This window comes from Fundulus heteroclitus, unplaced genomic scaffold (assembly GCF_011125445.2).
Source record: "Fundulus heteroclitus isolate FHET01 unplaced genomic scaffold, MU-UCD_Fhet_4.1 scaffold_497, whole genome shotgun sequence".
In the NCBI taxonomy this organism is placed as follows: domain Eukaryota; kingdom Metazoa; phylum Chordata; class Actinopteri; order Cyprinodontiformes; family Fundulidae; genus Fundulus; species Fundulus heteroclitus.
In genome coordinates, this window is record NW_023396920.1 from 24,065 (window position 1) to 40,000 (window position 15,936).

A 15,936-nucleotide genomic window follows, 5' to 3' on the forward strand; every position below is an offset into this window, starting at 1 on the left:
GCTGACAATTCTGTCGGCCAATTCTTTGCCCAAGACAACTTAAACTTTCAGCATTTGCCGGTTATTCAGTGTTACTGTGGATTTTTGGCTGTGCAATAAAAGTTTAAATGGGAAACACCCCAAAAACTGGAGATCTACAAAGGTAGTCCTTTATTCAGCCATTATAAAATGCAGCTTATGTGGAGAAAGACAACAGGAGAGCGTAAAATGGATGATGGGCAATGACATAATCTGTGTTTTTTTTAAATATATATTTATAAACTTATTTCAGAGAAAGTGTAATAAGTGAAGGACTAGTTTAAGTTAAAGCCGTTGTGTTTTAAAATACGGTATTTAGGTGGTGAACGATGAACAAGAATCGGTTCATTTTAACTTGACAAAATTTAGAACTGGTTCTCGTTGGGGAGGGAATGGCTCAACACTGGGTGCAAGAACGGACCAAAATCATACTGGAACATGTTGTTTCTCCCTAAAGGAGATGTCTTGGAGCTGCCAGTTGGTTACTACACTTCCTAACACCAAACCTAATTTAATGACCAGGTTGTCTGAGTGTTGATTACTTACATCATCCCATGTAAAGTAAGACAGCTCGTCTCCTTCCAGGTTGCGGATCTCGCCGTGCCGTGGAAGCTCTCCCACGGTAAAATCAATGCTTGCTGAGCTATAATAAGGATGTGAGATGTTCAGAATCTCCTCATTAATCACTCGATTGAGGCCTTCCTTCACGGAGAAGTTGGAAGCCTGGATGGGTATAAACCGGGGCATGATCGCCACCATGATCATCACGTCCTCCACTGTGCTGAAACCGTTGCTCACATCCACCATGAAATGGTCACGATCCTGAAAGAGAAGGATGTTGACATGATTCACTGATATTCAGCGATAAGCCATAGGAGACCGTGTTCTGTTCGATCTCTTTTTTCTGTTTCAAGGAAAGGAAACAGGCTGTCAAATCAGACTTAAGAAAGTAGAAGGGAATGAATGACCGTTAACCTGGAGAGGTGCCGACACGTAGAAGATGCGTCCCTGATCAACGTCGTCCTGAGAAAAAAAGTTGATGTAGTCGAGGATGGGGGAGGCCGTGGCCTCTGAACTGTTTTTCAGCATGACCACGTGACCATGCTCAGGTAATTTCTTCAGTGTGAAAATAATCTCTGTGGGAAGGATATCCTTTTGCTCAACCTGGAAGGTAAAGATAGACATCATCAGTATTTTATATATTGTGGTAAAACCACGTACATAAAATTCAGGTGAAACCTGTGATGAAGGTTTTTTTTTTTTTTACTTTTTTCCTAACTGCAAAGGTCAAGTTTTATGGAAACGGCTAAGGTCAAGTTTTTGAAATTGCGGGAAAAGGGATTTTTACAGGCCAAATTATTTTTAATGGCTTTTTTTTTAGCTTTTAGAGTCTCTTAAAGGCACACACACGGGCATAGAGACACAACGATACACAGAATAAGTTAAAGGCAGCCCCTAAACCAGCAGGGGAAACACAGGATCGCTAGAATGGTTACATCCACTGCTTGGCCATGTTTACCTCGTAAACTCTAGAAGCCACAACATGATTCCTCTGAGACAAATATACAGTCTATATCATAAATGTATGCATTCTAATTGAAGACAGGCCTAAGCAATGTATGAATGGTTCATAGTCATCCAGACTACACTTGCAATTAATTTGACCCACAGAGAAAGTTATTTTGAGGTATTCTTAGGCCTTTATTAGAAGTCTTGCAGCCAAGTTTGACGAGTACTGACAAAATCGACAGAACAATCTCAGGAGCCACTTAATTACTGATAAACCCTCTTTACAACATCTCCTGCACATTCACAAACTTTAACAAGTCCAAAGACTAGATAAGTCTTGGACTTTTTACATGGTTGATTGTAATTTCTAGTGTATTTTTTTCATATATACAAATATATTATTTACAGACCTTTTTATTTATCTTATGAATGTTGTTTTTGAGGTTTAAGCTTAGATTACCGTTAGGTGAAAATTCAGATAAAAAAACTGTCTAAATAAGGGGTCCAGGGCTTCCCCTGTATAAAGGCCTTAATCCTGGCGATGCAAGGCAAGTTTATTTTTAGCATTATTTATTTTATTTAGCATTATTTTTAGCATTATTTTTTATTTTTTTTTAGCACTTTATAGCCATCATGACAACTCCTGGCGGTAGTTGTCGTAATGGGTTGCGGTAGGTGTGCGTGAAACTGTGTAGGAGGGGCGCAGCCCATTACCCGGGAGCCGTAGTGTAAGTCAACCTAATAACAGCTAGTGTTAGCTTGTTAGCCTATTTTGACTGGGAGGTTTTCTCCATTTTAAATCATTTTAAATAAACATATGAAGCTAAGCCTGGCAGGGGGTGGGGTGGAGTAAAGCCTGCCGGCCTGCCAGGCTTATAACACGGTGGGGGAAACCCTGGGGTATATATAGTCTTAACAATGGCTTGTGTCTGAATAAGTTTTACATCTAGCCTTAACTTTAAATCACATGTATCGCTCAGCACGACACTGTTAATTTTATGATTCTCTATTTGTTGACCATGCAAATATTCGAACATGGATGATATAAAGCAGCTATTATTCGAGCTGTGGTTCAAATCAGTTTATTTTTGCTGTTTCCGTACAAACTAATATAACCAAAGCAGCACCCTAGCCCTTGAAGGAAGTTAGAAAAGCAGTTTTGAACTCAACAAAAGTTGTTTAAAATCATTTGGATAGTTTTGGTTCTTTTTAATGAGTTTTGCCTTCTGGCAATTGTTCAGTGACATTAAAGTTGTGGTGAGTTGCTTCTGTTATTTGGAGTATTTATTTATTTTTTTGCTGAGAATGTTAATTTGATATTGAAGATTCAAAAGCCAGTACTGAAAGCTCCCCTGGAAATCGATGCAGAATGGGTGTGCTTGATTCACCACTAATATTAAGTAATAATAATGTAACATTCGACTACACCAACCTTGCCCTCATCCTGCATCTTGTCTAGATTTGTCATAGAACTTCATTGTTTAAACTCACATTACATCCATTAGTATATATTTTGACATAACACACGTAACAAACATGCTTTCTTAGGGTGACACACCAGCGAGCATATAACGTATGATTTAGTAGTCTGTATCTTATTAATAATCCAAAGCTGTGTCACGGACATAAGGCTGCAGCACTGTTTAGAAACTAAGAGGGAACAAAAGCTGGTACATTCGGTAAGGTTAGCTCAACTAGCTTGTGAAACAAGTGAGTGGAAGCAGGTTTATATTGAAACTTTTATACCAGAGTGAAAACTTCAGTGTGATTAATTCGCCTTGCTTTTTATTCTTTGAGCAAGCACTTTCGTTGGTCTTTTCTAGTCATGCAATGTTGAGCTCAGGTTATCATGTATACTTAATGACTGCGGTATATTGTGCATTAAGGGCCTGGAACATACTTCAAGACAAATTTGTTGGCAAACCTCCAAAGATATTGCTCTGACATTTGGAAGCAGTTAAACTGCTGCTTTTCACACCGGCAGATTTAAGGCCCACCCCTCCATGAAATATTTTAATCTGTTCTCTGGAGTCTGAGGCCTTGGGCTGTCTAGCAGACACACTCGTGCTTTCTCATTCAAGAGGACGAGTCTACTTTTCATTGCATAGTAAGGACACAAAAAACTCCCAAAGGTCAAATCCACATCCCAGCTCTAGGACAGGCCATTCTGTCAAAGGTTTTGTCTGATGGTTCAGTGGTGTGCGCACCCACAGGTTGATACTGCAGAGCTGAATTGAGAACGCAAATGTGAAAATTCACAAGATGTAATGTTTTACTTTAGTAAAGGTTTCTCATTATTTCGATAGTCAAAACATACAAAGACGCGTTCAGGGTGTGTTATGACTGGACCGGCAATTTATACTTCATTAATTGCTTTCAGGATGAAGTGCAGGCAGGCTCATCTTAGAAATAACACTAGGCTTCAGGAAGCTCCTGAGGGGATACTTAGTGCTCTGTTTTTCCACACTTAATAGACTGCAATTTAGTGCATAAACCAAATTAAAAGCAGCAGCGGTACAGTCACATCGGCCCCTGCTTTCATGTGGTAAGATTAGACGAAGGGTTACGAAACAGTAAAGTTTTCTCGAGGAGTCCCACGAAGGCCTCTTTTCACAAATCGGAACAAACTTTTAGGACACTTCAACAAACAAAAGGAAAATTACGTTTGTCTTCAATAATCACGGGCACATTGTGTTAAAGCGGAAATTTGACTGGGAAAAAATGGAACCGCTGTAATTCAATCAGAATTCTGAAAGTTTTAATATTTACAGTGGTAGAATACCAAAAGTAAGAGAAAGCTTTGTTTTTCTAAAAGCTGTAATAATAGAGGTTGTAAAAGTTACCTTGAGATGATCCTGGTTGATTACGGTGGGCTCTCCCTCAAAGGAAATGATGACCTCGTTGGTTATCACCTCTGGCTCTGAAAGGTAACCTTGCTTAAATATTTTAATCTTAAATGTGCCCTCCTCAGAATGTCCTTTTGCCAGGACGGTGAAACCAAACGAGTCCTTGGCCCTAAGGCTCTCGTGATTGTGCTCGTATGACACCACTCCTTTCCTCAAGTCCTCCTGGGTGAATTCTGAAGCCTCGATCCCACTCACTATAATCCTGCCCTCGCTGGGCGGCGATGTGACCGTGAACTTAATCTCGTTGTCATCTCTGATGTCCATGTTGGAGTCAGCGCTCAACAGGCTGGTATCGAGGGTCTTGGTACTCCCCTTGTCGATGACAATCATTGTGTTGTTCACCACTTGCAGGTAGGGATCGCCAGCTTGGATTTGGAGCAGCGTGGTGGTTTTATGAAAGCCGTCAGAAACCTGCAGGGAAAACTGTTCGCGGTCCGCCCCATGGTGAACAAATAAGATGTTCTTGTCTCTTAGGTCGGCTTGCGTAAAGCGGAAAACAGGCTGCGATGGACTGGACGCCGACACGATGTTGCCGGAAAGGATTCCTTCTCTCGCATAGACAATTTGAGTGTCGTTGAAATTCGAGTCATCGTCTTTAAACTGAATGACGTCCGTCGTGAGCAAGCGCTGGCCACGGCGGACCACGTTGAAGACTTTGTCCACGACCCTTACCGGTGCGTGCTCATTCTTGAACTGAATCCTTATTTTGAAGACACCGGTCACCACTTCTGAACCTTGTGAAGTTGTTGAGAAATGGATCTCGTCGCTGGTAGTCCTGGAGCCGTCGTGCTTGTAAATCAGCCTGTGAGATTCAAGATCTTCATTGCTGAAATATCTAATCGCCACATCAAATCGAGGTTCTCCAGGCGGGGAGTCCCTTATGAGTTGTCCATGCTTCGGCTCCTGTGTGACCTTATACAGAATATCCGGGGAACTTGGAAACTGCAACCAGAGGTGTTCTTTGCTCAAAGTTAGCTCGCCCCCTTGGAAAACCACCTGCTCCTTATTTGCCTGGACATTTTCATCCAAATTTGCAAGTATGTTGATTGGGAAGTTGTATAAAGGAGAGTACTGGTCCTCGGCAAACACCCTAAACTGAAAACGGTCCAAACTATCCACAGCTTTTTGCGTCTGTGCCATGTAACTCAAGGCATTGTCCAGAATGTCCTTCTGTGTGAACATGTCACCCTCGCTCAACTCTGAGCCCGATATCTGGAGACTACCGAGGACAGGAGGCTTGACGAGGATGTATTTAATTGTTTGCGGATCTGGATTTTTGCCCTGCACTTCAGCCTGAAGCCCTGTGATTGTTTGCTTCTCCCCAGGTTTCGTCTGCAAAGGTTCAAGGTGCAAAACTTTTACCTTGGGAGGTTGGATCTCAACACGGAAGAGGTTATTTAAAAGAGAAAACTCCCCCAGATGGAGGTCGAACCGAATGCTATCCACCTTACTGGTTTCCTGGTTACTTATGTCAGTGCTGAAATACGTAATTAGCTCTCGATCCAGATGAAACTGGTGGAAACTTGTAACTTGCTCATACATGCCGTTACTTTTCCTAACTCTTAACTCTCCCAACACTGGATGCTGTGTGATGTTGTACGTGACATCCCCATTGCGAGGATAAGGGATGACAGCCAGGTCCTGAATTCCTATGGATGCATTGCTCCCCTGGACCAAACTAATGCCAGAGTTGCTAACGATAACCATGTGTGGTTGTGCTACCAAAAACATAAAAGCGCTTGACTGAGTTACTGACCCGCCGTCAGACACTTCCAAGGTCATTTCACCGGTCGCACCTGCTTTGTGTACGAAATAGATATCCCCATCACTCAGTTCGCTGCATGTAAACTCTGAGATTCTTCTTCCTGGCTGCTGACCATTTTCCAGGTAACCAAAATCAGAAGAAGGACCTGAGGTTACAGTTATATGTAACTGGTCACAGCTGGATTCTGACTGACTTACATTAAGGAGGCTGGGACTCAAATGAGACCTTCCCTTTTCTGTAATAGTAATTTGCTGCACAGGGACATCAGGTAAGGGGCTGCCTGGAATAATTATAACTGGGAGCAAGTAATTTTGTGCAGTTTTTAAGCACTCTGGAAGGTAGCTGTCATTCTGCGCCAGTACGTCTAATTGGATCTGATCATCAGTGCCTCCATTTCCATCATGCATATACTTAATTTTCTTGTTGACCACATCCAGCAGGGTGAATTTGTTTGTGTGTCTCTTGATGTTGATATCAACCAGGCCGTACCAGGGATCCTCTTGGAGCGTAAAGATAATCTGAGATGGGCGCAGTCCTGCAGCACTGAGGTCAAACGTAGGGCTCAGGTTGATGATGTCAAGATAAGTTTCTCCACCTTCAGGCACTCGCAAAGGGGTGATTTTGAAAAACTTTGTTACATTTCTGAAGACCTCAGGTTCCGAACCTGTCGGATAGCAATCTTGCTCGTTTAATTCAGGAACAGGATATCGGATGATGATGGGTGGGGAAGTGGTTGTTGGGTCCCCACCATAATAGGTTGAGTAGTCATACTCGTCTCCTTCACATTTTATATGAACATCTTTGGTCACCAAGGCGTCCTGCAGGGTGCGGTCCCTCTGATTGACTTTGATTTCCCCAAAGCATCCGATGAAAGATTCAGATGTTATCAAGTCCTCGAAACGGTTCAAGGATCCGCTTTCAATAAAGAAATCCTTCATCTTCTGCTGGATGCCTCCAAAATACAGGTTTCCTACCAAATCCAGTTTTTGTGACGAGTCGAGAGGAACGGATGAGGACTGGCTGTCGACATTAAGGACAAAAGAGTCTGGGTTAACCTGAATCTTAACCCTGTGCCACTGGTCGTCATCCAGCTGCACCTGTGTGTTGTCCACGGACTTCATACCATCTCCGAGGTCCAGAACACCTTTGAGATGGCCTTTTACGACACCGATAGCAATGAAGTCTGACTCCTGGCCGTGGTGAAAAACCAGTAAAGCGTCCTCTATGGTGGTTTTCATAAGGAATTCTAGCGTCCTTGGAGCGCGAGAAGATGCACTCCATGTTGGGAAGGACACAAAGGAATCTGGAGTGCTGAAACTAATTGCCTCCCCATCCCCATGCTCAAACTCGATGCTGCACGATTCCTTGGTGTCATGGCACTCCTTGAATGCCGAAGTGAGAATGTTAAACCGATGGGATTCGAATTTGACGTCGCTCATGCAACCACGGAAAGGCGGGATGGAGTGGCTGAGGTAGGGGGCGTCCAGGTCACCGGTTCCTCCGAGCCAAACGCCACGGTCGATATTCAGCCTTTCCTCGCCAACATCCACAGGAACATACGTTGAAAACTGACCATCTATTGTCATAGTGAGCTTGCCGCCTTCCAGTGTCAGAAACACCTGGTGATGGTTCAGGTTATTCAACTGCACTTCTTGAGAAGAGGACAGCGTGCTCTCTCCAGCTCCTAGATTTAATCGTGCCTGTGGGAAGAAAAAACAATGTCTGAATCAAAAATGTAACTTCAGATCTGCACAATTTCTGAATAAGAAACTAGCTATTGTGTTTAGCTTTAAAGTAGAATTAATACTTTTTAGAATTATGAAATATTAATTCACAAATATTCCAAATGATAGTGCATACTAGGTACATAAAAGGTATACACACTTCTTTAAAAAATAAAATAAAAAGCTTTTGTTGTGATGTTAAAACACGAGACTGATGTAAAACCTCTCTGCATTTTTGCAAAGAAAGAAATCTTTCATGGAAAATGTAAAAATCAAAAAAACAAAACACCCTTTAATTTAAGCTTTGTTGAAAAACCTTTTGAGATTGAAAACAGCACTCAGTCTTTTTTTTTTGGTAGGAGCTTATTAGCGTGGTATTTCTTGCCATACACTTTTCTTTGCTTTTCATATTTGAACATCAGAGGATGTTTGGTACGCAGTCCTTCAGATCTCCCCACAGATTTTCAGTCAGATTGAGGCTGGGGCTCCGGCCAGTCCCATCTAAAACTTTAGTTTTCTTCTGGTCATGCCATCATTTTGTTGATGTTGATGTAAGCTTGTCATTATTCTACTGAAAGATGAAATAATAATAATAATAATAATAATATATAATAATATATAATATATATAATAATATATAATATATATAATAATATATAATATATATAATAATAATAGTTATTGTTGTTGTTATTGTGTTTTCTGGCAAAAGCCTGAAGGTTTCGTACAAAGGGTATTTGTAATAATTTACAAGGCCCTGCATCTTAACTGAGGCCCCAGCCATTGCTGAAAAAAACAACACTAACACATGATCCCACCGCCGCCGTGCCTTACTGTAAGGAGTTTTGTTATTTTTCTGATGTGCGATGGTTTTTGTTATTGTTATTATTATTATTTTTGCACAGCTTTTGGTTGAAAAGCTCAACCTTAACAGCTTTTTCCTGAACTCTTTTGAGAGACTTCACATGTCTTTACAATATTTAGCTGAACTTAGATGTTTTTAGTTTTAAGAAAAGGCTTCTGTCTTGCCAGCCTACTCCACAGCCCACACGTATGAACAAAATGGGAGATTATTTTTTAAATATCCTACAGAGCCAGTACTGGCCAGAAATCCCTGCCGCTCCTTTTATGCTGCTCTATAAGCCTCTTGGCAGCCGCTCTTGACTAGTTTTCCTCCCAACTTTTGATCAGTTTCAGGCTGAAGTCAAGTTCTTGATAAAAAAAAAAAAAAAAATCCTTCTCAAATTTTTTACTATGGTTTTTATTTTAGTGCCTGAAATCATTCTTCAGCAAAACGACACATAACATGAAACTTCCTACGATGCTATCCGATTTACCTAATAAGGTAGATTGGACACTATACCCGACTTTCTTTTCCGCAGATAAATAGATAAGACCTTTCTGCACTCACACATGCTCTCCCAGTGCATGTGTGCATTCTCTCAGTGTACTCCGACTTCCTCCTGCCGTACAAATTATGCACGTTAAATAAATTGGTCTCATTAAATTTCCTCCTAGGTTTGAGTGCGTGCCTCTCCCCCTGCAACATGATGGATGGATGGATGGAAGGAAGAAAGGAAGCCCAGGCATCATTATGGGAAACCTTTCTTTTCTTTCACAAGGCTGCATTTACATTAACATGAATTTCTTCTGTTTCAGTCAACCCTCACCTGTAGTTTGCCATTTAGCAGCTCGAGGAACAGGTAGTCCTCCATCCCAGCAGCCACGAGCAAAAGTCCACTCCGGCGACTCGTTTTGAAATCCAGCGACAGCTGGAAGGTGGAGACATCTTGGACGGCTTGTAAGCTGCAGTAGCTGTCCCCAAAGTAGGATTCTGTAAAACATCAAAGCACGAACAGAGAGAGAAAAAAAATTGCTTGAACAAAAAAGTCAACAATAATTGATTTCTTTGACTTTGAACCACTTTTATGCTTTGTGCTTTAAAGCTGAATAAACATGACTACACAGCCTAAGCTGACCGGTTTCCTGGTTGTTGACTAATGCTTGTGGATGCTGCGGCTGCATAAAACAGAACGGACGCCTGCAGATGAGTCTGCGTGACTTCACTTCACCTTATGGAAGTGGGAACGGTGAGAAAGCAATTAGACAAGCATTTGTGAGATCTCACATTTGACGTGACCTGGTTTCTATTTAATCACGTGGCCTCCAGCGACTCCCGGCTGAACAGGAGCTTCTCTGGCCTCAAAGGGATTCTCTCACTGAGACTTCTGTCATTGCCCCTGTGGAGGTTTTCCGGCGATATAGAACGCTGTAGTGCAGGATTTCCCGGGCTTGAGTTGCCTCGTTTTCAAGGATATGCTAATTCAGCCACCTGCCTCGGTTTTTGCTCTTTGGAGCACTTGACAAAATGTAAACCAGGGAGGAAGTCAATTAATTACCAGTGCACATGCTCTGAAAATGAAAATGGACCGCTTCCAAGACCCGGTCTCCTCAGCTAAGTCGTTCCGCTCTCTTAGCAGGAGATGTAAAAGGGGGGGCTTTAGATGAGCCGCCCGCTTGCCCTCACCAAGGTGGTAGTTCAAGACATAGAAACTCACTGCGATACATAGAAAAGACTTTTCTGAATCCCTAACTCCGGCGCTTTAGAATATTTGGAATCGTAACGCGGAACAAGACTGGGATTTATCGAAGCTAGAACATCCCTGTGAGACTGCGAGGGCCAAGATATTCCCTCCGACTCAGAAGAAACAGCCAGAAAGCCCGGCAGGATGCTGGGCTCAACACCACGGAGCAAAAAAAAACGTCAGAGCCCTCAGGATGAAATAAGACGTTAAAATATTCACATCCGTATCTATATAAATTTAAAAAAAGACACTTTACCCAGACACAAGCAAATGTGTACACACTTATCCCATCTTGTATCTACATTAATGCCATGCTGCCATCTTTACACCACTTAAGGGTAAGTTTGTCTTTTGTTTCTCGCTCTGTAAATGAAACCCTCCGTCCACAATCTATGACAAATATAAGCAAAGAGAAGCCTTTTGATGTCAGCAAGGAGGAAAGCAGCCCTGTTATCATCCTGCACATTCTTTTGTTATTTCACTAAGAGGCATTTGCATTTCCTCCAAATCGTCTCTGTTGTAAACACTCGGCGTAAAAGAGCACCAGCAGAGCAGCAGACTCACATTCAGCGATCTCACTCTGCGTCGATGCTCTGCTGCATACGGTCAAAGCGAAAGTGACACGAACATACAGCGCATCCTGCTTCGCTGCCACAAACCAAATCATGCCAGTTTCACGTCGTTCATTTTCAGAACGTCAGATCTGGGTGGCTACTGTCTGATTAGCCGGTCGTCCCCGTGCCGAAGGCTGTGTTCGAGCAGGTCAGAGTGGTGCTGCTGAGGCAAATGTGTTCTAAATGAAAGGCGAACGCTAATTACACAATAGCCTCCGGGCCGAAACTGAAAGACGAGGGAGCGGAGTTCTTTATTTGCAACCGCATTAACAAAGAAATCCGCAGCGTGCTTCACAATTTTCAGAAGCCCAGGCGAGCTTTTGTTGGCTCGTTCCCTGAGATTTGGAAACAGAAGAGAGACGGATGCCAGACGTTAGTCTTTTCTGGTTCCTTTTGCTTCTGTTGCATTAAGGAAAACGGCTCTATTTTTCTTATGAGGAATCAGTATGAACCAAGTATTTCTATGTTCCCCCGCTAAGTGTTTGATGCTCTCCACGATTGCTTCATGAAGGAGTAACTCATTTGTGACATTTTCAGCTGCATGAAAATTCCTCAGACCAGATCGCTTTCAGTGATTTCTTCTCTGGATCTTAAGCGGGTCTAAGTTTTAATGAAGGAAGCATGTTTAGGGAGACATCAAGTCCCGGGATTTATGTTGCTTGTGAAGCGCCTCAGTTGTGTATGGTGCATGTTATTGGGAGAAAATCAAGAGCTTGTGTGTCAGGACAGAGTAACAAACTGCTTCTGTGCCATTTCCTGTCTCACCTCTTTTGTTTTCCGTACTTGATTGAGTGACCGTGTTGGACTGAAAGTTCAAATCTCTATACACAGTCTGAATACCCCCAATGGGTGGATTAATCATTAACTGAATTAATCAGAAATTAGTGAATGGATCTTCATTAGCGCAGCGCTTTGAGTTATCTTCTTACTGAAAGGTGCTTTATAAATAAACTTGCCTTGTCTTGCACAGAGAGAAAAAGAGAGTCTGCATGTTGTCGCTTAAGAATAGAGGGAGATACCAAGCCAATTCTGTGGTGGAATCTCATTCCTTCAACGTCACACTGAAGCAACATAGTGGTGGGTGCCTTCGCAGCTAAATAAGTAAACATAGCACAAAGGCTGGCAATGAACTCGCTCCACAAACTAGAAAACTAGAAAATCTATCATGTTTTCTACACCTCTCTGGAGTCCTTTGGCAAATGCTCTGATCTCATCATCTCTGTTGCACCCTCAAAACAAAGCACCAAGAGACAAGCCCATCTTAATTTTTTTTTTTTTTTACTTTTATAAACAAAAATGCCCCTGATGCACAACACAAGCACACCTCCTTTTTCCTCTCTCTGTCTCTGTCAGTGTTCTTCTTCATCCCTGTTAAAGAAGGAATATACGAGAACTTCCCTGCATCCTTATGGGGAAACCTAACTGTGTGCTGGAATCCTCCTGATGTCTTTTGCAGGAAAGCACAAAGCCACGTTTTCCATCTTTCGTACGTGGCTGAAGACGCTTTGATTCTTTTTGACAATGCACCATTATCTGAAAGGGAACACCCTCAGCCCTGAGGAGCAAAAAAACTTCATATGCCAAGCCAAGGCCAAAGATAGTGTCGTGCGTAGACCTCTAACCAACTTAAAGAGAAGTCCCTGATGGTCTTCAGCTACTGTGGCCTTTATCCACAACTCCGAGCAGAGTCTTGTTGCCTGGCCAATGCAGATGGTTGTCATTTCGTGACTGATTACTCTTATAATTCGCAAAGGAAACTCTCTTCTTCTCTTTCACAGATGAATGGATGAACCTTTTGTTTCACTTTCATTTTCCTTTGGTTTCCATCTAACGACACAAACACGAAGCTTTTGCAGAGCACTGGCTTAGATTATGATTTGAAACATGAACTAGTCTTTATGTTCTGAAATTTATTTGTTGATGAGCTACTTGGGTTCCATTTTGCTGGATAAGCTCTGATCATTCAGGCTGTTCTTACTAAAATGATGGTGGACACAAGGGAAAATCTTACAATTAGTTAAATTTGACCATTTCTTGTGAATGTTGCAATATATATGTTCCTTCTAATTATTATTTTGCAGAAAAAGAGGGATCCTGGGGTTTGTTTTCTCCTATACGTGTGGCATTGTAACACTGCGCAAAACAACTTGTCTCCTTGTGTAACCCATGGTTAGACTGCAGTTAACATCACTATAAATAGAGGTTGTTTTGGTGATTTCTTGCCGTTTTCTGGGCTGTGCCTACTTTGGCGTTGTACAAAATGTTCAGCATATAATCATTTAACGATAGGGTGTTGTTAACCATGCACTGAATTGGAGTGCAGCTCTCTTTGTAATGACACGAGGCAACATTGTCATTAACGAGTTGAGCAATTACGTTTCTTACCAGGGTCAACAGCACTTGTGCTTGCAATAAGCCTTTGTTTTCCCATTAGCTCTGGAAACAGTGAGTACAGACTATAAAACCATGAAATATCTGAACATTACAAACCAAACCCCATCTATTTCAGTCAGGTTTGTGTGCTGTGCATTTATATTCAACCCCCCTAAGTCAGCTTTCACTGAAATTATAGCTTCAAGTGTATTTAGGTATCTTTGTATGAACTTTGCTCATCCAAAGACTGAAACTGTTGTACATTTGTCTGTGAAAAGCACGTTTGAAGTCTTGCAACAGGTTCCCAATTGGATTTAGGTATGGACTTTGACTAGGCCATTTTCATATTTCACCATATTTTCACACTTCAGAGTGAAGTATTACTTCTCTATCACACACACATATGTATGCATATATGTATGTATGTATATATATATATATATATATATATATATATATATATATATATATATATATATATATATATATATATATAACTGTATTACATTTAGTGGCCTCTACTTGGCTAAATATCTTTGTAAGGTGCAGTAAATGTGGGATGCTGCAGTTTTTTGAAGCGTTGCAGGTGGAATCAAATAATGCAAAAGCTTATCAGATCAGTGCAAGCGGATGGCCTTGGATGATCTTGTGTGGAAAATCTAGTTTTCTGAACTTTTGCATCAAAGATTCCACCTTTCTGAATTCGACAGGCTAATGGATTTGGTTGAGGTTAAAGCAGCACACTGTAAAACCTTCAAGACTCTGTAAAACATTCTTATAACAATTACTCACTGCCGAGTTTTTTTTTTTTTTTTGCTGTGCTATGACAATATAACAACTATAAACACCATATTTCAACAAACCACAGCCTCCTAACTGTTCTTAATCATGTTGGCAACATGTTTACACGCCTGACTCTAAATACAGCGGCCTGTCTGCATAAGAATATACAGCCAGCGCCAGCGCTGTTAAACAGCAGAGAGCTGGAGCACAACTCTACATACCCTGACAGTGGTGCTTTATTAGGCTCCCTACATCCCCCACAGACTTTTCAGAAGTCACCGGGGACTCACTTTTACAGGCTTTATGGAGCCATTCCTCAGACTTGCACATCTCAGTGTGAAAGCGAGCTGCACATTTTAGCCCCCTTTTCAAATCCCCATCTGCTTCTGCATCTCTTTAAAAACACTCCAGCGCAAAAGCCAAAAAGAAGAGGCATGATATGTAAAAAAAAAAAAAAAAAAAAAAAGGAAAGTGGAAAAAAAAGGCTTATGGAGCCACAGCGGGAGGCTTCCTCCAATAACTACAACTTTTCAAGCTCCCTCTGTGAAACTCACATTTACACAACACACAAAGGGTTGGGTGCAGAAAAGAAAAAAAAATATGACCTTTCTCTCTGTGAAAGGAGAATCGCAATGCAATGTAATTTTACCTTAGGAAAATAGACCAGTACGAAAAAAAAAAGGGGAGGAAAAAAGCACGGAAAAGAGGATCTGAAGGACTCGCTGTTGTCTGAAGTTGGTGGTGTTTTTCGCGAGATTGGCGTCTGAAAGGCTTGGCTTCATGGAAGAAAATGGATATCAAAAAAGTGTCTTTCTTTTGGCTGCGGAAATCTTATTGTGTCGGGGCCCCGTAGACACCGTGGAAAGCGCGTTGTGTCCTTCTGACTGCAACCGTTCCCTTCGCTCATCACCTGTCTGAGAGACGGCATCAAGAGGAGGAAATCCAGAGGGATCACAGGGCAGGAGGTAAAGCTTAACTCCCAATCAGGGCAGCACAGAGACAGCAGCGTCCTGCTTCACACTTTAGGGACGTTGCTCCAAACTCTTCTTCATGGGCTCAGCATTGTCTTGACAAGCAGCCAGTTAAGAAATGACCATTAAATGTCAGATTTCTATTTCATTTTCACGCTTGTTTGCAATGCCTCAAATTTCAGCCAAGAGTGAACAAAAAGGAATAGTGTGCGTCTGAAAGTACACATTTAGCTTTATAATAGGAAACAAACAGAGTTTTCACCAGGGATTATTTGTGAATAGTGAATAAAAAATTTTTTGTACCTTGGAAAAAAATCATTTCACTCCCCCCTTGAAATGATTCAACTATTGAATCATTTCAAAACTTCACAGAAACTGCAACTACAGCTGCAAATTGTTTCAAACTGTTGCTCATTCTTGATTGCATGATGGTTTACACTCAGACTGGACGTTGAGCATCTGTCAAAAGCCATTCTGAAGTGCTGGGACATATTGTCGACCGGGCTTTGGTCTGGACATTGAATGGGCTGTTCTAACACATGAATAAGCTTCGCTCTAAGCCCCGGTAGCTCACGTGAACCCTCCACCCTTTCTCAAACATGCTGCAGCCTTAACAGGTTTTCTCAGGGTTGTGTTTAGCCATCCATCTAGCCGTCAACTCTGACCAGCTTCACTATCCCTTCTCATA

General features: G+C 41.8%; 1 protein-coding gene across 1 annotated transcript in view; it reads right to left on the reverse strand.

Annotated features, from left to right (window-relative positions):
* Nucleotides 1–15,936, reverse strand: part of LOC105926217 (chondroitin sulfate proteoglycan 4) — a gene marked incomplete at both ends in the record, with an annotated part of 90,599 nt that overhangs the window by 23,656 nt on the left and 51,007 nt on the right. Inside the window, 4 exon segments of the mRNA XM_012862445.3 lie at nt 565–840; nt 994–1,182; nt 4,371–7,898; nt 9,593–9,756. Of these exon segments, the coding sequence (XP_012717899.2) occupies nt 565–840; nt 994–1,182; nt 4,371–7,898; nt 9,593–9,756 (4,157 nt within the window).